Source organism: Lepidochelys kempii, chromosome 1 (assembly GCF_965140285.1).
Source record: "Lepidochelys kempii isolate rLepKem1 chromosome 1, rLepKem1.hap1, whole genome shotgun sequence".
NCBI lineage: Eukaryota > Metazoa > Chordata > Testudines > Cheloniidae > Lepidochelys > Lepidochelys kempii.
The window spans coordinates 249144257-249164536 of record NC_136380.1 but is presented as its reverse complement, the minus strand read 5'-3'; the positions used below and the strand labels follow the sequence as shown (position 1 = coordinate 249164536).

The following is a 20280-nucleotide window of genomic DNA, read 5'->3' as shown; positions in this document are numbered from 1 at the left end:
AGATGAGACTGCAGAGCACTTCACAGCCAGGCACCCTGCGCTGCTGGGGGGCAGAGTGATGCCCCCAAGTTTGACAGGGGCAATCCATGATGGTGTACTGGAAACTGATCAGCACCAAATAAAGTGAATGCAAACAAGAGCTCTGCCCAAGAAGGCTTATATGAATGCCTTGGGCCAGATCCTTGGCCCCCCATTAGGTTGCTTTGTGCTGCTCATAGATTCCAGCTGAATACAACTGACAGCAGTCCTATGGCTCGTCTAAGTTACACCAGGAAGTGAAAAAATGTCTGGTGAGGCTATAAGGGGACTGGAAATATAGCTTATAATCATCTTTTATCCCCATCCCACCTGCACCAGTCAGGGCCTGGCTACAGGTGTGTGTGTGTGGGGGGGGTTAAGGCTCTTTATTGTCTAAGGCCGGGGTTTTCAAAAACACTCAGCACTGGCCTAAATCTGCTCCCTCTGAAGCTAATGGGACTTTTACTACTGTCTTCAACATGAGCAGAGTAGGCTGAGTGCTTCTGAAAATGCCACCCGCGCCCCCAAGAATGCATGTACACTGTACCCTTCTTTTGGTGGCATGTAGTGTACATACGTGCATAGTCCCCCTAGCACAGGTATAAACAGAAGAATAAAACGGTGAGCCACAGCTTAGGGGAGTCGGTACAGACATGCCTGAAGGCTGTGGGTATGTATGTGAGAACATACACTACATGCCTCTCCACTCACTCAAGCAGTGCCTCCCCATCTACACCGCTACAGTAACTCCTAACGTAACGTCCTCCCGCTTAACGTTGTTTCGAAGTTATGTCGCTGCTCCATTAGAGAACATGCTCGTTTAAAGTTGTACAATGCTCCTTTATAACGTCGTTTGGCTGCCTCCTCTGTCCATTGCTTGTAAGATTCTGTGGAAGAGCAGTGACTTTACAAGGGAGCATTGCACAAGTTCCTCTTCTCCGCCTCCTTCCCAGCGTTTCCCCCACTGCCAAACAGCTGTTTGGCGGCGCTTAGGACTTTCTGGGAGGGAGCGGGAGGAGCGGCGACGCGTCGGGCTCCAGAGAGGAGGTGGAGTGGGGATGGGAAGAGGTGAGCCTGGAGTGGAACTGTGATGGGAAGAGGCAGGCCTGGAGCATCCCCCTGCAAAGTCGGCGCCTGTTCTTCTGGGGGGAAGCTGCCGCTGCTGCTGTGCAAGGTGCTTCCTAGCGTCCTTGCCTGCAGCAGGCTGTGCCTGTGTGGGGTAAGCCAGGGGCACCTCCCCATCACAGTACAGTACAGTATATAATGCCTTTTGTCTGCCCCCAAAACATTTGCTTGGAACTTAACCCCCCGCATTTACATTAAATCTTATGGGGAAAATTGGATTCGTTTAACATCGTTTCACTTAAAGTTGCATTTTTCAGAAACATAACGACAACGTTAAGTGAGGAGTTACTGTATTTTTAGCAGCATAGTGCCCCACTGCCTCCCGGTTGCTGGGGAAAGAATCTGGCAGGGGAGAGGCAGTGGGGAAAGGCTGCTGCCTGCCCCCTTCCAGAGCTTTTCCTCGCCGCAGCTAAAGACTCCGTCACTAGGAAAAGGCTCTACCAGCTTCCCAGTGCTGGAGTCTTTCCCTGCAGCAGCACTAACTGGCTCCTACTCATGGGAAAGCAAAATCCTCCCTTCTGGATTCTTAAAACAGGCAGATTCCATCTCCAAAGATATGCACTTTCCATGAATAGGAAAAGCAAACTAGCAATGGAAGAAAGAACTGTTGAAACAAGGAGAAGAAAGTCCCAAAATTTGCTCTTGTTGAACACATGGAATGTCCACTCATGTGTAGAATTACAATATTTTTCAGAACATGAACACATGGTAACACAGAGCTAGTGTAGTTTTTACCACTCTAGCACCGTGATACAGTGGTAACACACAAACATTTTTTACTGGAAGATTTTGGTGTAGTGATTGGGCAATGGCTATATAGTATTTCAGTAGAATTGTTCTCACATTGTCTTGGAACATATGAGCCAAAGAGGTGGTGTCTGAACCCTGATCTGGATTAAAAGTAGGTTTGAGGCCCAATCAGGGCTCTAATTCAGGTTCAAACAAAAGTCTCATGAGCTGTCCTCACTAGATTTTAGCTAACTGCAAAGTGGGTAACCGGCCTGTGATAAGCGGTCAGGTGCTAGGACCCTGCACAGAGATACAGGCCTATTGAGCTGATTCACCCTGGCAGCCAGACCAGACAGTTCATATTAACTCCAGTCCAGGAACAGAAAAGGGCTGTAATTAAAAACCCGCATCGGGCCCATGCCAGCTGACTTGGACTTGTGGGGCTTGGGCTAAGAGGCTGTTTAATGGTGGCGTAGACGCTTGGGATCAGGCTGGAGTTGGAGCCTGGGCTCTAGGACCCTGCAAGGTAGGAGGACTGCAGACTGAGCGTGAACATCTACACCTCAATTTAAAAGTCCCTTAGCCCAATCCCTGCAAGCCTAAGTCAGCTGACATGGGCCAGCCGCAGGTGTCTAATTGCAGTGTAGACATACCTTCTGACGCAGAGGTAAGTTGAGTCAGGGACAGAAGGATGCTGCAGGGAAAAACCCTGCTAACAGCTAAATTCAGGAGGATGCTCAGGGTGACGTTTATGTTTGTTTTAATTTTTCTATTAAGGCAACCCCCAAAAGGGGTAAGGTTAGGTCATCTCCAGTACTAGTGCATTGTGTGAGAAACAGAGCAGGAATGCCACCTGCATACCCCTGCCCTGCACCAGGATCTGACTGCCCTGTTCCCCAAACCACAGGGCTAGGGTTGTATCTCTGCACAGGAATCTGAAAACCCTTATAGTTGGAGGAGCTTAGATTTCAAATGCCAGTTTCGGCTGGTTTCTAATTACGGCTATAAATCCAAACATAATCACAGTGTCACAGTGCTGGAGTGATAACCAGGGCAGGGAATTCAAGGAGATTCTGGAGGAATCCCTGATACAACACATAGTTCCTCTGGGGCTGAGCAAACAGCCTCACGTAGACACACAGGAGTTTCACAGCAGAGCATGTAGTGCAGCTCAATCTCTCTACTGAGCTACCCAGAGTGCCTACACTGCAATAGTTTGCTCCTCAAGTGATTGTGCAATACGCCCTTTGGACGATGCTTATGCTGTCACATTGCCATGCTGCCTCTGGCAGCCTTCTTCACACATTTGTGACCCTTTACTTATTGAAACCTCTTCTGAACTGCCTCAGTGACCAGGCCAACTCCCATGACAGTCAGTTTAGAAACTCCCATTGACTTCTGTGGGAGTTGGAACGGGCTCTCGGTTGGTTTCGGGCTTTCATGTGTCTCAAACTAAGCTTCTCCTGCGGTTCTGTGGCCTTTGACTTCTCTCTTTTCTGAGTAGAAATGAGTCTCTTCTCTAAGTGCCTCAAAGAGAAGAGGAAAGAGCTAATATACCCCTGGAAATCAAGTGCAAGTTTGTGAGTAACCATCTCCCATGTGTGTGGGCAGGGCAAACTTTTCTTACCTTTCAGTTTCTCTTCGGTGTCACTGTCCGATTCACTGTTCTCATCTGTAACTACCAGGAAACATGAAATAAAGACTGTCTAAAAACAGTGCACTTCTTATGGATGGCAGAATAAAACCAGGCTTAACCACTTAAGGAGGCAGAATGTATTGCACACAAGGGCTCTTTCTTCCCAGGGGTGCCCATGACAATGGAGCCTTAGCTCACCATTCTTGATACCTTCCTGTCCATTAGAGGGCATTCAGAAAAGAGCAACAAAAGCAATTATGTGTATAGAGCGAATGGAAAAATCCAGAAATTTTCAATGGACATTCAGTTGGTTGTATGGATGTAACCAAGAGCAAAATGTGGATCTAACATGCTTCTCTTGCTACACAATAACTTGAGGGATGGGGGAACACAGTTAATTGCCATTCTGGATCAGATGCATGGTCTGTCTAGTCCAGTATTTTGCCTCAGACAGTGTCCAGAACCAGATGCATTAGAGGAAGGTGCAAGAAACCCCCACAGCAGGTCAATGTGGAGTAATCTGCCCCCATTAAGGTCTCTTCCTAATCCCTAAAAGAGATTGTTTTAAAACCCGAAACACAAGCTTTTATATATATCATGACAAACATCTACAAGCATCTGTGAGAAAGAAACACCAAGAAGGGGAGGAATTGTTCAGTGCAACCCATGAGGTTACCATTAGGAATAATGGAATAAAACTGAGTCGGGGGGAAATGTCCTTACAGTAAAAGCTCCTAGGCTATGTCTACACTACCTTTTCGTCAGTAAAATGTTGTCGGTCGGGGTGTGAAAAAAACACCCTCCCAGCTGACAAAAGTTTTACTGACAAAAAGCGCTGGTGTGGCTAGTGCTATGTTGGCAGGAGATGCTCTCCCGCCGACAAAGCTGCTGCCCCTTGTTGGGGCTGGTTTTATTTTGTTGGCAGGAGAGCTCTCTCCTGTCAACAAACAGTGGCTACACAGGAGACCTTACAGTGGCACTGCTGTATTGGCACAGCTGTGCCACTGTAGGGTGTGCAGTGTAGACATAGCCTTAGATAGTGGACTAGCCTTTAGCTTCATGAAAAGGGCCCTACCAAATTCACGGCCATGAAAAACGTGTCAGGGACTGTGAAATTTGGTCTGTTGTGTGCTTTTACCCTATACTACACAGATTTCATGAAGGAGACTAGCATTTCTCAAATTGGGGGTCCTGACCCAAAAAGGACTTTCAGGGGGTTGCAAGGTTATTTTAAGGGGGGGGGTCACGGTATTGCCACCTTTAATTTTGCACTGCCTTCAGAGCTGGGCAGCCAGAGAGTGGCAGCTGTTGGCCGAGTGACCAACTCTAAAGGCAGCGCCCCGCCAGCAGCCGTGCAGAAGTAAGGGGGCTAATACCCCCCCCACAACTCCTTTTTGGGTCAAGACCCCTACAATTACAACACCATGACATTTCAGATTTAAATAGCTGGAATCATAAAATTTATGATTTTTAAATTCCTATGATCGTTAAATTGACCAAAATGGACCATGAATTTAGTAGGACCCTATTCATAAAGGAAGCCCCAGCCACTCTTTTTACACTGAACCAGACAAAGTATTAGAAAACACACTGTACATCACAGTAAAAAATTCAAGCCAGGCAGAAACTCTCAGAAAGATTCAGCAGCAACATGCTTTGGTCCATGTTCATTTACCTTTCCCTGAATTGCTCTCTGTAGACTGGGACAGCCTCTTGACGCGTTTCTTTCCCCTTCGGGCCTCATAAATGGCATTGATTTTCAATACCAGCTGCTCAGCAAGCAGGAGACAGAAAACAGGGTTAGTGCCCTTTCCCCAATAAGGGAGATGAAAATGTTTTTGTTCTGGAGGGAATTTTTAGTTTCCTAATACTGGTCAACAGCCTTCCCACCATTAGACCCTATAGGTACCATAAACACTGTGACCCTGTCTACCCTTTGTTGACTATGAGTCCCTCTGGGCCATCCCCTGGACCAGCTCTCCCCACTCTAGTGGATTCGAGAACAACAGATCACCAGTAAAGATTATGGTTGAACTGTTCTCAACACCTCTTACAGAAAGCATGTTAGAGACCTACTGAGGATTTGAAAACCTACTTAGGTTACTGAGAACCTTATTCAAAAAAATGCTTTAGACACTGTTAAGGTTCCTTCCCTACTCTGAACTCTAAGGTACAGATGTGGGGACCTGCATGAAAGACCCCCTAAGCTTATTCTTACCAGCTTAGGTTAAAAACTTCCCCAAGGTACAAACTTTGCCTTGTCCTTGAACAGTATGCTGCCACCACCAAGCGTTTTAAACAAAGAATAGTGAAAGATACCACTTGGAGACATCTTCCACCCAAATATCCCCCCAAGCCCTACACTCCCTTTCCTGGGGAAGGCTTGATAATAATCCTCACCAACTGGTACAGGTGAACACAGAACCAAACCCTTGGCTCTTAAGAACAATGAAAAATCAATCAGGTTCTTAAAAGAAGAATTTTAATTAAAGAAAAGGTAAAAGAATCACCTCTGTAAAATCAGGGTGGTAAATACCTTACAGGGTAATCAGATTCGAAACATAGAGAATCCCTCTAGGCAAAACCTTAAGTTACAAAAAGGCACAAAAACAGGAATATACATTCCCTCCAGCACAGCTTATTTTACCAGCCATTAAACAAAACAAAATCTAATGCATTTTCTAGCTAGATTACTTACTAACTTAACAGGAGTTGGAAGGCTTGCATTTCTGATCTGTTCCTGGCAAAAGCATCACACAGACAGACAGAACCCTTTGTTCCCGCCCCGCTCCAGATTTGAAAGTATCTTGTCCTCTCATTGGTCATTTTGGGTCAGGTGCCAGCGAGGTTTTCTTAGCTTCTTAACCCTTTACAGGTGAAAGGGTTTTGCCTCTGGCCAGGACGGATTTTATAGCACCGTATACAGAAAGGTGGTTACCCTTCCCTTTATATTTATGACAGATGCTTTAAACATTTTCCACATGGGGGGAAATCAGTGCTAACTGAAGCCACTGTTAAAATGAGTAAAAAAAGTCTTTTATTACAGTCTCTTTTGTAGACTAGTCAGGGCTGTAGATTCACGGGGTCAGCCCATCATCCCTCTTTACACTGCAGGCAGAGAATGACCCTCACAGGGCAAATGGGGGTTCCCCTTGTGTAGGGACATCCCCAGATGGTTTGAAGTCAGTATAGCCAGTTCAAGGCCAGGTGGCTCCTGTCAGTCAGTTGGTCCAGTTGGTGTCCTGGGAGTAGAATGAATGGGGCATGATCAGAGCTTGCTGTCATCTAACGCCAGTGGCTCCTAGGGTGTATAGAGCACCTGAGGCTGATCTACCTTGGCCCAAAGCATTCCCTGGGTGTGGGATGGCAACTAGGTAGCAGAATGCAACTTACACGCAGGTAGACCGTAAGATCCAGCTCAGAGAGTTTTAAAAAACAATTTCAAACAAATCCCATCCCATCCATCCCAGCGGCACAGCTCAATTATTGACATTTTTAAATATGAAATGGATGCCTAACATGACACAACATATAGTGCAGGTGGGATCTTGGGGGAGGCAAAAGAAGGGGCCACAAGAAGCAGAAATGCTTTATGTTAATAGTTTGGGTTTGTTACTACGCTTGTACATATACACCTATGAGTGACCTTGGAGAACAACCATCGTGTATTCGACAATGATAAAGAGATGCTGGACTTACTGACTTAGTACAAATTTGGTCAGAAATGCTTTAAACAAAAGCCTTTAGGATAGATCATTTATTTCACATCTCGAGCTGTCTGTCCTGGTTCTCATGTTGGTACCAACATCAAGTACATAGTAAATCTTATTCCAGGGCACATAACACTATACTCACCAATAAGTTCACACCCCTTAACTTCCCCATCCATGACACTTGATGTGAACTTGTGTACACACATGCACATCCTGAAATGTGAATGCTCTCTCTCTCTCTCTCACACACACACACACACAAGCACGCTAAGCAGGCACATGGGAAAAATCTGCATCTCTTTTTAGGCATGAACACAAACATTGTGAAGACCCAATATGTACAACACAGGCATGCAAAATTAGATTTGTACGGATGAGAAGACATAAATACACACAAGCACACATTTTCCCAAAGGAAAAATGTCTGCTCAGAGACACAGTTACAGCCTAGCACTGCTAACCTTTGCCAGAGCTTTGCTAAGAGCAGGAAAAATAACCATGTTTTGAAAGCATTCAATATGTGATCCACAGCCTCAATTGAATTGAACCCAACTACTCCCTGATCTAAATCTAAAATAGTGTCATGATATGTGAAATCACAGTCAATCTTAAACAGGAAGTGTTGTTAAAGAAAACACCAATAACTACAGACAAACAAAGGATTCTACACAGCTTGAGTTCCAGCTTTGTCTCCTTTGTTTATGTGGGATCACACCCCTGCTTGGAACTCTTACAGCACATTGAGACATCTAGTGATTGAATAATATCTTGAAAGAAAATATATATTATCACCAAGTAACAACTATTGGACACGTGGCCCTTCATAGGATCCACTGCTCTCCATGTCCTTCACTAAACATGGCTGGAAACCAAGATGTAATCTTTGCAAAAAATTCGTCCATTTTCTATCAACATTTGAATTTCATTAAAAAAAATCTAGTTGAAATTTTTAATTCTGAATTTTTTTTTTACTTGTTTTATCCCTCACAGTAGTGTGGGACATGTCAGAGAGAAAAAATACATTCTTTAGACCAGTGGCTCTCAACCTTTCCAGACTACTGTACTCCTTTCAGGAATCTGATTTGTCTTGTGTACCTCAAGTTTCATGACACTTAATTACTTGTTTACAAAATCAGACATAAAAATACAAGTGTCACACCACACTATAATGGAAAAATTGCTTTCTTTCTAATTTTTACCACATAATTATAAAATAAATCAATTGGAATATAAATATTGTACTTCCATAGTATATAAAGCAGTATAAAGTCATTGTCTGTATGAAATTTTAGTTTGTACTGACTTCACTTGTGCTTTTTATGTACCTGTTGTAAAACTAGACCAATATCTACAGGAATTGATGTACCCCCTGGAAGACCTCTCTGTACCCCCAGGGATACATGTAGTTCTGGTTGAGAGCCTGGTTGAGAACCACTGCTTTAGACCTTGCAGAGATCTTTGGACCCCTTTTCCCATGAGAAAAAGGGTGGTGGGATGTAAAAAATGTTTAGTACTAACTGTGAAAGGTTAATGGAAATCAAGTCATAGCCCAGAACTCTTCCTAAATGTTATGGGCATGACACTGGAAATTGCACAAAAAAATCATCCTTATCAATGTAACAACACATGAGAAGCCAGGGTAAGTGAGGAAAAAATCCCTGAAGTTACCTTGGGAATCTTCCTTCTCCTCTTGCCATTCTGAGCATCTCCCAGGGAGAAGAATGTATCATCTGGGCTGCTGGGGGTAGAGGGAGGGCTGATTTTGGAAGGGGACCCAGTACCGTCACGGCTCAGTTTCCGTATGTCCAGCAGTTTGAAACTCCGCCGCTCTGAGTTTTGTCGAAAGAAAATGGGTTTGGAAAGCAACTGGGGAGGGAGACAGAATGGAGGAGAGGAAATAAATTAACACAGCACTCCACCCCATATACTTCGCAAGGAAACATTGTGACAGCACTCATTTCAATTAGGTGAGCTGGAGCACATGGCTAGCACACAGGCAGATGCGGCTTACCAGTATGCTTAGCAGATTCTCATAGGACCAAGAAATTTGCATGGCTGTCACAGTTTCCACAGGACTACCATGCAAGTCAATTAAAGACAATATTTCAGAGGAAGGTGCAAGAAACCCCATCATGGCCAGCAATGGAAGTTAGTTTCTTCCTAACCCCATCAGTAAGTGGTTGGTTAAGTCCAGTGGCAGCCCAGAAGGCTGGTATATTACAGTATCCATGTTCAGATTCTAAATTCCCCAGCCCAAAGGAGCTGGGAGTAGTGCCAAAGCAGCACACTCAGGGGGAGGGAGTGCCTCAGATATCCTAGGGAGCAGCTCCTGGGAGAAGCTCCAGAGAGATAGGGCCATTGTGAAATGACACTTCGGGGGAAGCGTGAAGAGGAGGTAGAGGAGAGAATACAGGGGGAAGTCATGGAGGATTCTCTCCTCATCAGTTATGATCCCTCCCCTATTTATAACTTTTCTATTTAGCAAAACTAGAGGAACCTATGTGTGGGTATGAAGGTGCAGCTTACTTTTACGTTGTCAGAGTTGGCCAGTGCCTACAATTTCTCCTGTCGGTATGTCACAGGGTGAGCTTGGACCTTTAAGGGGGTCCAAGTTCAACTCACTCCTGTGATAGCGGGATTTTCAAACGCACTCAGCGTTGGCCTAATTCTGTTCCCATTTGGAGTCAATGGGAGTTCTGCCATTGATTCAACAGGCACAGAGTTAGGCCAGTGCTGTTTAGATAACAAGCTAATGGTCTGTCAATTCAAATGGATTTCAAATTCAGCTCTCTGGTTAAATCCGAGCAAGCTGCTTTTCAGTGCAATGACGCTCGGTTACAACTTCTATTGCATTCTCCTTCTTAATAGTACAGCAGCACCCAGAGGACCAGAGCAGGATCAGTTCTTCATTGTGTTGGGTGCTGTACACCCACAGAGACAATCTCTGTCCTGAAGAGCTTACTCGGCCCTCCTCTCCCAGGAATGGAACACCTTCCAGGGAGGGAGGAATTGGGGGCAAGAATGAGCCGTCTCCCTTTTCACGGCTTCCAAGAGGGTGAAGAAGCTTCTCCTTTGGAGACTGGTCTCCACTGCTTCTTCTATCAACCCAATGATTCAATTTATTTATGATGGGTCTTCAGGGTGGGGAGGCCTCTCCGACACTCCTAGTCAGTTCTGGGTTGGGGGAATGGGACGGGGCAGGGCACTACCATGATTTGGGTCCAGTAAGGTTCATGCTATAGTTGAAACTATGCTGGCTACCACACAGCGTGTTAAGAGCACATTTCTCCTGACCAACGCTGACAGCAACGTTTTGTGTTAAGAACCATGTAGCAGTATAACTGTGTTATTTCAGCTCCTAGATACTACCTTGACAGGGGCTCCATAAGGATGAAATTCATCCCCATGCAGAGGGCCAGCACAAGGCCTATGCAATAGTTCAGTCCCATTTTGAGAGCTTGAGTGCGACTTAAGAGGTGGATGGGTCCTTGTATGTGCCCTCTGCACAAGCGTGAATTCCATCCCAAATACCTGTGATGAAGAGATTAGCTATACATCCACACTGCGGTTTATCTCTGGGGGTTAAGGAGCTGATCAAAAAATGCAGACACATTTTCATAAGAACATTTCATTGCAATTTCACATTTTCTAAAAATCTCAATCACTCTAGAAGCTGGTTGAAAAACAGAAATATTTGGGGGGAGGGGGGGAAAGGTGTCAACATTTTGAAAAAATTTAAATCAGCCCTAATAACAATTTCTACAGCTTGGATAGCCCATTGGTAAGGAAAATTGAGTTTATACCCCCGCTATCGACATTATTTGTTACTAGTCTGATCCTCTACTGTCACATGGTCTGAGCCTGAGGCAGCCTGGACAGTGTAAGGCAGCGTTTCTCAAATGCGGCCACCGCAGCCACCAGGGGCTTTTCTTGCAGCCACGACATCCTCTTGGACAGTGGGGATGGGGCAGCAAGGCAGTGGAGCCTCCCCCAGGGCCACCAGCTGGAGCCACAAATGCCAGAGGAGCAGGCAACCAGTGAGTTCCCCACTTTGCTAGGGCAGTGAGTTTTGACTTCAGCCCTGGGGTGGAGGGCGGCAGGATCCGGTCATGGGTCTTTGGGTTCTGGCTCTGGACTCCGTCCATGCGGCGGAGGTGCTGGCCCTCGGCTCACATACACACACCCTGCATCACCCCTGGCCCCTGCTGCCTCACCGGTCGCCCATCCTTCCCCACATCGTTCCTGGACCCTGCTGCCTCCCTCCCATCCAGGGCTTCTGGCTTGCCAGGGCTGAGTAAGTCTGCTGTGAAAATTGATATTTGGATGTTTGTTAATATCACTTTTCACAACAGACTGACTAGCTAGCTGGGATGCTGTAAAAAATGATATTAACAAAAAAACAAATATTACTTTTCGCAGCAGCAGACTTACTAGCTATCAAGTCTTTTTTAAAAAGCAACCAAAAAGCCAAACAACAAAAACAAAACAAGAATGTGCAAAGCATCTTATTTGTGTTTCTATTCTGTTTAGATCCAATAAAAAATAGAGACAACTGTACATTATTTTTATGATTGAGTCTGCAAAAAAACCCACCACCCTACATAAATAAATTACAATGATTTGGATGTATATATGTTTATTTGTTTTTCCTAAAGTTAATTAAGTATTTTAGGAAAAATTGTCAGAGCAGCCACCAGCAAGAGTAAAAAATGTGTTGTGAGAACCCCTGGTCTAAGGGTAGAACAAGTAGCAACTGGAAAGACACAGGAGGCAGACAGCCCGGATGCCCTTCGCTGGATCACAAGCGTAAAGAAAGGGGCTCAGACAATATATTTACCTCCTCCTCTGGTCTCATTGCTAAAGAGAAAGACAGCGCCAGACTGAGAGTTGCAGCGCTTGCATGAGATGGGGGAGTCCCCAAGAAAGTAGGACCTCAAGGGTGCACTTGTTAAGGCTGTCTTACCTAGCAAGGAATTTTAGTAAGCGCCTCCCAGTGAAACCACAGGGAGCTGGTTGCTACCTTTAACCAAACTTATCAACAGAAATCCAACAGGACCTTCCTAATGGATGGGGCAATAGATGCTTCACTTCACAATTCTTAACAGCTGCAAAAATGGATTACATATTGCCCATGGATACCGATCAGATTGCTGGGCCTTGACTGGCAGAGCATTCCAGTGCCACTTTAAAGAGGAGGAGGCTACCTTACACTGCAGCAGTAAATGGCCTTTCCCTGTATTTAAATATTGTGAGTGAATGTAGCACTCACAAAATTGTGGGGCTAAAAGTGCAGGGCTGAGCAAAATACAAAGCAGCCCAGTATGGGTAAAACTTCCTCCTCGTAGCTCTGCCAATGGTCCTCAACTCTAAACCGGAACCCCACCCTGCTCTCCAGTTCTGGGGTTCCATTAGACTGAAACGGAGACTGCCATCTGGTGTGGATCCTCTGTAGCCATGGGCCCAAACCAACACCCCAAATGCAAACACCCCTGAATCTCAGGAGAATTCAGTCCTGGATCCAAATTTTGCAACAGAGGTCTATAATCAGTTCTGTGCTGGACACGTGTAGAGACTAGATCAGAGCACACCTCTTTTTCCCTTGGAATCTAGTAAAAATCTGACTCCAGGTTTCCAGAGGTGAAAGGCCAACACGAGCCCACTGCACTACCACAGCCCTTCGCATGTCTGTCCATATATGAGTTACCATCTTGGTTCAGCTCAAACAGCTGCTCTTCCTTTTGTGATCTGTTTGCTCTCCCCAAAACTGCTTGCATGATGGGGAGGCTTCACTGGGAACACATATTTACAGAGAAAATGGATCAAAACAGGATTTTGTCCAAAACAAAACATGATGTCTAGTATCACACCCTTCTCGCATAAAATCTTAATGTAGCCCTGACAATTACAAACCCTTACATCTTATGACGGATTATTGAGCGAGTTCCAGATGCATGCTCCTGATATACTGTTTAGGAGTTAACCCCAATATGAGAAAAATGAAAACAAGAAACTGTACCAAAGGGTGAACATGGGAATTCTTGTGCCCGTGGCTCTCTATTCTCGCTATTGCACCTCCCCTCAATAGTAGCTAAAACCTAAAAGGTGAAATCCTGGCCCCATTAAAATCAATAGTAAAACTTCACTGGCCTCAATGAGAGGAGGATTTCACCCAAAGCCTTTTGGGAACTGGACACAAGTCATGCTGGTTGAACTAGGATACCTTCGTGGGTGTGCCAGGTACAGAGGAGGTGGGGGATGCTGGGAAAGTCAGGACACATTTCTTCCCCAGGCAGCGGCTGTTCAACTCAATGTCTTCATAGGGGTTTTCCTTCGATGGTGGATCTGCAGCAAAGAGCCACACGTTATAGGTAAGAAATGCAGAAAATCCTGGAGGAGTCCCACAAAATCTCTGCTGGGATCCTGTGGCTTTCTTTCTCCCACCCCCCACATCTGGAGGTTAAAAAAAAAAAACTGTTCTCAAAAGTTCTTGCCATCCTTTCCCTCTCTCCAGCTCTGGGAGTCCAGCTGCTTACTGGATTGCATCCAAATCCTGATGAGGATGTGTCCAGCCATAGAATTATGTCACAGAAGTTAGAGATGGAACAGACCCATTAAGTCCTCCAGTCCATTTCCCTGTCAATGGAGAAGTCATAAGGTTTTCATACACCATGGCCCTTAATATCCTTTGTCTTCATTCTTCTGATTCCCGGTTCTCTCTGAATTAAAGGTCTGTGCTCCATCTAAGTCCCACGTAAGCCTTCCAAATATTGTTTAAGTGGGTTTAAGTGGTGCATAAGCCTCATGCTGCTAATTTGGGGTGCCTTGATTTGTAGGTGCCCACCTTGAGACAGCTAGTGCCTGATTTTTCAGAAATGCTGAGCACCCACAACTCCAGGTAACTTGAAAGCAAGCTGAAGATACTCAGCGCCTCTGAGAGAACAGGCCTTCGGTGTCTCAGTCTGGGTACTTAAAATCAGTGATGGAAAATGTAGGCCCAAGTGTCTGAATGGGCAGGCAATTTATTATGAGCCTTCCCTTTCCTTATGCATCCCGTCATGGCACCACAACGGAGAGCCATGAGTGCAAAGCAACCTTCTTTCTCGCATTCTCGTACACACCCAGCTGAGAATGAAAATAGGAGGTCAGTAATGCTGGGGCAGGCTCTGCGGCTTAGCTTTGGATCCTGTATATGGTTCATGCGGCCGAGGAAGCGAGCTGTAGCTCACCAAAGCTCATGCTCAGATAAATGGGTTAGTCTCTAAGGTGCCACGAGTCCTCCTTTTCTTTTTTTGTACATGGTTTGTATTTCCTGTTTGGCTGCGCAACAGCCTGCCCTGCCAGAGGTCAATGGGGAGGGGGGAACGCAGCTGAAGTCATCAGACAAGGACACAACACCACAAGACCTTTTCAACCTCTTCTCCTATGACACTCCATGAGTCTATGAGTGACCCACTGTCTGGACTCACCAAGGTGAGGGAGGTAAAAGTACTCTTGTCTGCCAAAGAAAGCTGCATGCAAATGTTCTAGAACCACACACTGCCCCGGAACTAGAGAACTTAGTTTAGGTGTAGGTTTTTCAAGGATGTGAATTATTCCAATTGTAATTATCGGATCAGTATTTAACACACTGGAGAGACAGGAGCAGTGAGAATTAGCACTTAGGACAAGGGGACACTGCAGCTCTCCTCCTGCTGCCAGCGCTGTTTGCAGAAACTTTGGCACTATGTCTGCTCTGAATTGGTCTGGGAGGCAGCCAGGTTTCCCCCACTACTACATGCAAACCCGGCCTCTTGTCCGTCCTACACTGAATTCCAGTGCTTTGCATAAACAATGCTGAGCAAGACAGGAGAGCCATGGTGGGAGACAATCTAAGTATGCCTCCCAGCCTGGCTAGACAGACACGCATTAGCTCTGCTCGAGCTAGCATGCTAAAAATAGCAGTGTGGACATTGTGGCAAGAGCTAGTCACCTGAGCTCAGACCTAGAAGGCCCAGAGGGCTTGTGCTCATGCAGCTAGCCTATGCCACCACTCACATTGCTATTATTAGTGCACTAGCAGGGGTCTGTTTATCCACGCTGGGAGACATATAGAAAAGGGGAAGTTCTAATCCTGACAGCTCCAGTGTGTGTGTGTGTGTGTCTGTGTGTGCTCTGTTTCGTACATATTATCATCCGAGGGTCATCACTAGCACCCTGTGGCAGAATGACAGACTGAATCATTCCAAACACCCCGCTCACCATGCACAGCTAGAGCTGTGTATCCTTTATAACGTCTCCCAGTCTGTGCTTTTATGAAATACAAAATTGTAGCTTTCCTGGAGCCATCCCCGTCAGCCCTCTCCTCCTCCAGATTCCATGGCAACCACACCAGGACTGCAGGGGTCAATTAAAGATCATTAACTCCAGACAAAGCCCGGCAGAGCCTAAGCACACAGAAAGCAAACAAAAACCCAAGTGTGTCCCACTTGCCAACTATTATCCTTCCCGCTATCCTTTTCAATCAAAAGGTAGAGAGAATAGGAATTTCAGCATGGCATGGGAGTTCTTTGCCACCTTGGGGAGAGAGGCGTGGCTGTTTAGGAATGGAGGGATTTGCCAGTGCTTTAACCCTGGAATGTGATCCCTGTTATTCCAGCTGGAAGGGTCATACTTACATAGTGGCTTTGACCAGCAGCTGTTAGGGCATCCCCTGTCCTTTGGCCCCAAAGGGGAAAGAGGGCACATAAGGGCCCCCTAACTCTTGCAAAAGAGGCAGGCAGCTTTAAAATTTACAACTAATGCCAATCTCTTCTGATTGGGGGAAGGACAGGGCATCTCCACCTTGTCTGTAACTAGGGTGACCAGACAGCAAAGGTGAAAAATCAATCGGGACAGGGGGTGGGGGGTAATAGGAGCCTATATAAGAAAAAGACCCCAAAATTGGCACTGTCCCTATAAAATCAGGACATCTGTAGCAAACCCCCAGGGGATGTGTAACCTTTGCGAGACCTCTCTAACCGAACACCATGAGAGTTTGCTAGGATCAAAATGGCAATGCCCTGCTGGTTTCTGTGGCTCTCTCTCCCACCCCAAACAACGTGACCCACCTCTGTAGGATACAACAGCACTGATTTCCTTCCTCTCCAGCTAAACTCTGCCAAGAGGTTCATTTAACTCTAGCTCTGCGACAGCTAGACTCAAAGCTCTTCAGCACACGGGATGTGTTCTGCTCTATGTTCTGGAAAACACTGTGTATGTAAGCGTAGGATAATAAGTTAACATTCCTGGGAATAAAGAAAAGGAGTACTCGTGGCACCTTAGAGACTAACAAATTTATCTGAGCATAAGATTTCGTGAGCTACAGCTCACTTCATCGGATGCATTCAGTAGAATGCATCCGATGAAGTGAGCTGTAGCTCAGGAAAGCTTTATGCTCAGATAAATTTGTTAGTCTCTAAGGTGCCACGAGAACGTCTGTTCTTTTTGCGAATACAGACTAACACGGCCGCTACTCCGATTCCTGGGAATGGAGCTGATGGAATCTCAGCCATCCCCAGGCACCTGCACTAACACTGAAGGGTGGAATAAATCACGGTGCCACAAACATGAACCCAGGGATTGTGGGACCCAATTTTTTAATTTCATGGCCACCCGTTCACACAATATTTTTCTTCCTGCTGGCTGATATTTTGTGTGTGATACACCTCTGTATGCTCTTGCCTAATAAATACACTCTTCTAGGTGAGCCCTTGGACTGTGACACGTTTTCATCGATGGTCCCCAAGTCTTTTTAGTTGTCCAACCCCTCCCCATCCCCCTCTTGAAGCGCCTACCCAGAATATCTTCATAGACGTTTTCCTCAGATAAAGTGCGTGTGAGGGCCAGCTTGGTCTGAGCGTACCAATCCACCCGGCCATTCTCGGACGACGACTGCAGCAAGTCTTCAAACTCATAGGACTTCCTGTGCCATTCGGGGAGGGGGGGGAGGAAGAGGAGGGGGAGAAATCGGATGGAGAGTGATAGAGATAAACAGACTGTACAAGTCCAATAATTCAATATCGTTCACTAGCCTCCAGCAAGTCACTCAGTCAGCAACATGAGCTACAGGGGAGCCAGTGCCTCACAGATCCATCCTGTACAATGTATAAAGCAATGTCGACATGACAATCAGTTTTTACCAGACTGGGGCTGGTCAGCAAATGTCAGGGTTGCAATGGTTCATTTACTGTATAATGATTCTAACACACGCTGAAGATGTAAAAGATCTGCAATGCCGAGGGCATGTTTACAGGGCAATCTGAGGCCTGCCTGCATCACAGGTAGACATACCTGCGTTAGCACAGCTAAAAATAGCAGTGTAGCTGGAGCAGCACAGTCTTCAGGGTGGACTGTCCAAGCCCGCCGCGGACCCCGGGTACCGACTCGCCCTGCTAGCTCGCCCTAAGCCTGTGTCGCCCCAGCCACACTAGCGCAGGTAAGTTAGTGTGGACATGGCTACCTGTGCTGCAGTCACGCCTCCGACTGCGGTCTAGATATACCCTAAGTCGTGTCTTCCTCCACAAGCTGTCCCACTGATCACTACTCAACATGGGTAAGAGTTGTCAGAAATCAGGCCTCCTATGAGTGGTGCAGGAGAGCAATACGCTACCTTGAATGAGAAGGGAAAGCAGTGGAGCATCCTAGTCAGCCGAGCCCAGAGAGGTGTAAAGTCTCTCCCAGTCCACATGAAGTCAGGAATTTTTATTTTTAGGGTAGCTCCACTGCAGAGGATAGGCTCAAAAAGGACAGTACATTTATAAGTCAGGTTCCCCCTCACACCCCCACTCAAATATTTGGATTTACAAAAGGGGATGGGGTGAGGAGCCACCTCCAGCAAAACCTGAGTAAACAAGGAACAGACTTGAGCAGAAAGGGCAGCTCTACTCTGAAAAGTGACAGGGTAAAAATGGCATTGCAAGGTCCCCTCCCTTACCATCTCTCAGGGGTTTCTGATCAGCTGTGCTCATTCTGCAAGCAAAAAAGGTTGTTTTGTTTTGTCTTTAAACTGGCAACATCATTAACTCGTCCTGGGATTGGAGAGTCAAGCTGGAATTATTCATTCTCACTCACTGTTACTATCATAGGATCTCCATGTCAAAGTCATTACACCTGTGGACACCTATTGGCCTTCAGTGTTTGCACAGGTGTAACAGAGCAGAATATATCCTGCAGGCTCGTGATCACTGACATTGCTGAGACGGAAAGAACACTGCTGCACTTTCAGAGCCCAGCGTGAATTTAGGGAGCAGATAGTCAGAAAGACATCCTTTTACTTACAAGGTTGAGACCCAATAAACATAGACCCCGATGATGCCACTTTTGTGGAAGCCCTTTTTAGAAGCAGAACTGTACACCACCAGCAAATTAATCAATAACTCCTGTACCAGCATTAGAATAGTAAAGTGAGAATACCTGTGGTCAGCATTATTCTTATGTTTCCCATTCCATAGTCTTCTGCTAACAGCTGATGGGGGAGGAGAAGAAGGGAGAGGGGGAGGAGGTATAGATGGCAGAGGGGGCAAGTTTCTCTTATTTCTAGCTGCTGGAATCCATCCCTCTTCTCCCTCGTGTTTGAAAGTCCGCCTGGGCTTTGGAAGTGGGTTGATGAAGGGTTTCTTCTCCGGTATCCCTGGTTCTGTGTACACATTCTCTATGCTGTGATCCTTGCATTTCACTTGAGATGCTTTTACCTCTTCCAGAGTCCCAAAAATGGGCTCACAGATTTCTGAGTCTAAGCTGAGGAGCCTCTTATTGAGTTCAGAGCCACATACACCTTCCTGGTCCTCTGGGAAGGTTTGTCCCTCATCTGCCTTCTCCTGCAGACAGTGTGGGGAATAATAAGTACCTGGCATCTGTGGCTGCAATTCTGCTGATCCTTCCTTCAAGGCCTGCTCCAGTTTCTTGACCTGAGTCAGTACTGAAAGGTTCTCTTTCTGGACCTCCCACTTACCACCTTTCACCTCCTTGCATTTTCCAACACTGGAATCAACCTCCTCTTCCTTCTCCTGCATTTCCACTTTCCTCTCTGTTCCCTGCCCCATGCCCTTTGAAGTGCCCACTCTCCTTTCATTCTCTTTGCCTGTCCCTTTGCATTCCAACTCCCAGGTTATAAGCCTCTTGGTGTCCACTTTCCTAGGCCCCAAAACTTCCCCACTCATCTTCTCCACCGCACATGGCATCTTGCGCTCCTCTTTAACTCCTTGCTCTTCCTCCTTCTGACTGACCAGAGGAGAAGGCGTTTCCTTTTTCCCTTCCCATTCAGAAATCTTGTCCTTGATACTGAAGGGCTTATTCCTCAAACTGACTTTCCCAGCTGACTGTAAATTCTGAGTGCCCCCTATCTGCCTCCTTATAATTTTGCTGCTCTCCTTGACATTAAGATCCACAGATGGGTCACTGATAATCATTTTGGGACTCAGCATGTTCTGCTGAAAGCAGTCTAGCCTTGGATCCAGCATCAAGTTCTCCAGTGATTTCAATGGGCTTGTCACCACAGAAAAAACGTGTTCAGCTTTAGGTCCTAGACTCAGAGTGAAACTTGCACCTTCAGAATAATTTTCACTTGAAGACCCAAACCAAAGTCTTTGTAATTCCTTCACAGTGTTTGTATTATTTTTACTTGCAAGCTTGACCCTATAAAGCAAAGACAAAAGAGAAGAAAAATTCACTTTTCCTGATCATTTGGTCATCAGTACACCAGCTCCATATGCTCTATTGAAGCGAGTGAGGTTAGCAGGGATGCTCAAAGATGGGGGCTGCTGAAGAGCATTCTCAGGAGAGGATCCTGGATTCTGGAATGCACTCCGTCTCTCTCTTGCTATGACAGAGTCCAATTTGATGCAAGACCTGTCTATTATTCCAGGCTTTCTCTGAGGGAGTGGAATGGGGTGAGAGTGGGTGGGATTATAGTTTTTGAAAATTAGGAGTGTTCATACTGAGAACAGGTCAATTTGTATTTTTGTATGCATTTAAAATAGAATAGTATGGTTTTTTACTTAGTGCATAAGACAGGTGCATCAAAATAAAAGTCAAAATGGACTC

At 45.9% G+C, this 20280-nt stretch overlaps 1 protein-coding gene across 6 annotated transcripts in view; it reads right to left on the bottom strand.

The window, feature by feature from the left end:
- Positions 1 to 20280, bottom strand: part of DENND2A (DENN domain containing 2A) — a 79750-nt gene that overhangs the window by 25097 nt on the left and 34373 nt on the right. For 5 of the 6 annotated variants that reach the window (XR_012156063.1, XM_073322491.2, XM_073322462.2 and 2 more), the window contains 7 exons: positions 18652 to 19872; positions 17034 to 17161; positions 15460 to 15594; positions 13442 to 13563; positions 8890 to 9087; positions 5184 to 5277; positions 3500 to 3550 (listed from right to left, as the gene is read on the bottom strand). Coding sequence is in view for 5 of the 6 variants with exons in the window: in XM_073322491.2 (XP_073178592.1) it covers positions 3500 to 3550; positions 5184 to 5277; positions 8890 to 9087; positions 13442 to 13563; positions 15460 to 15594; positions 17034 to 17161; positions 18652 to 19872 (1949 nt within the window). In the remaining variant the exon portion in view is untranslated. The remainder of the gene's footprint in view (positions 1 to 3499; positions 3551 to 5183; positions 5278 to 8889; positions 9088 to 13441; positions 13564 to 15459; positions 15595 to 17033; positions 17162 to 18651; positions 19873 to 20280) is intronic. The other variant, XM_073322483.1, reaches the window with a different exon arrangement.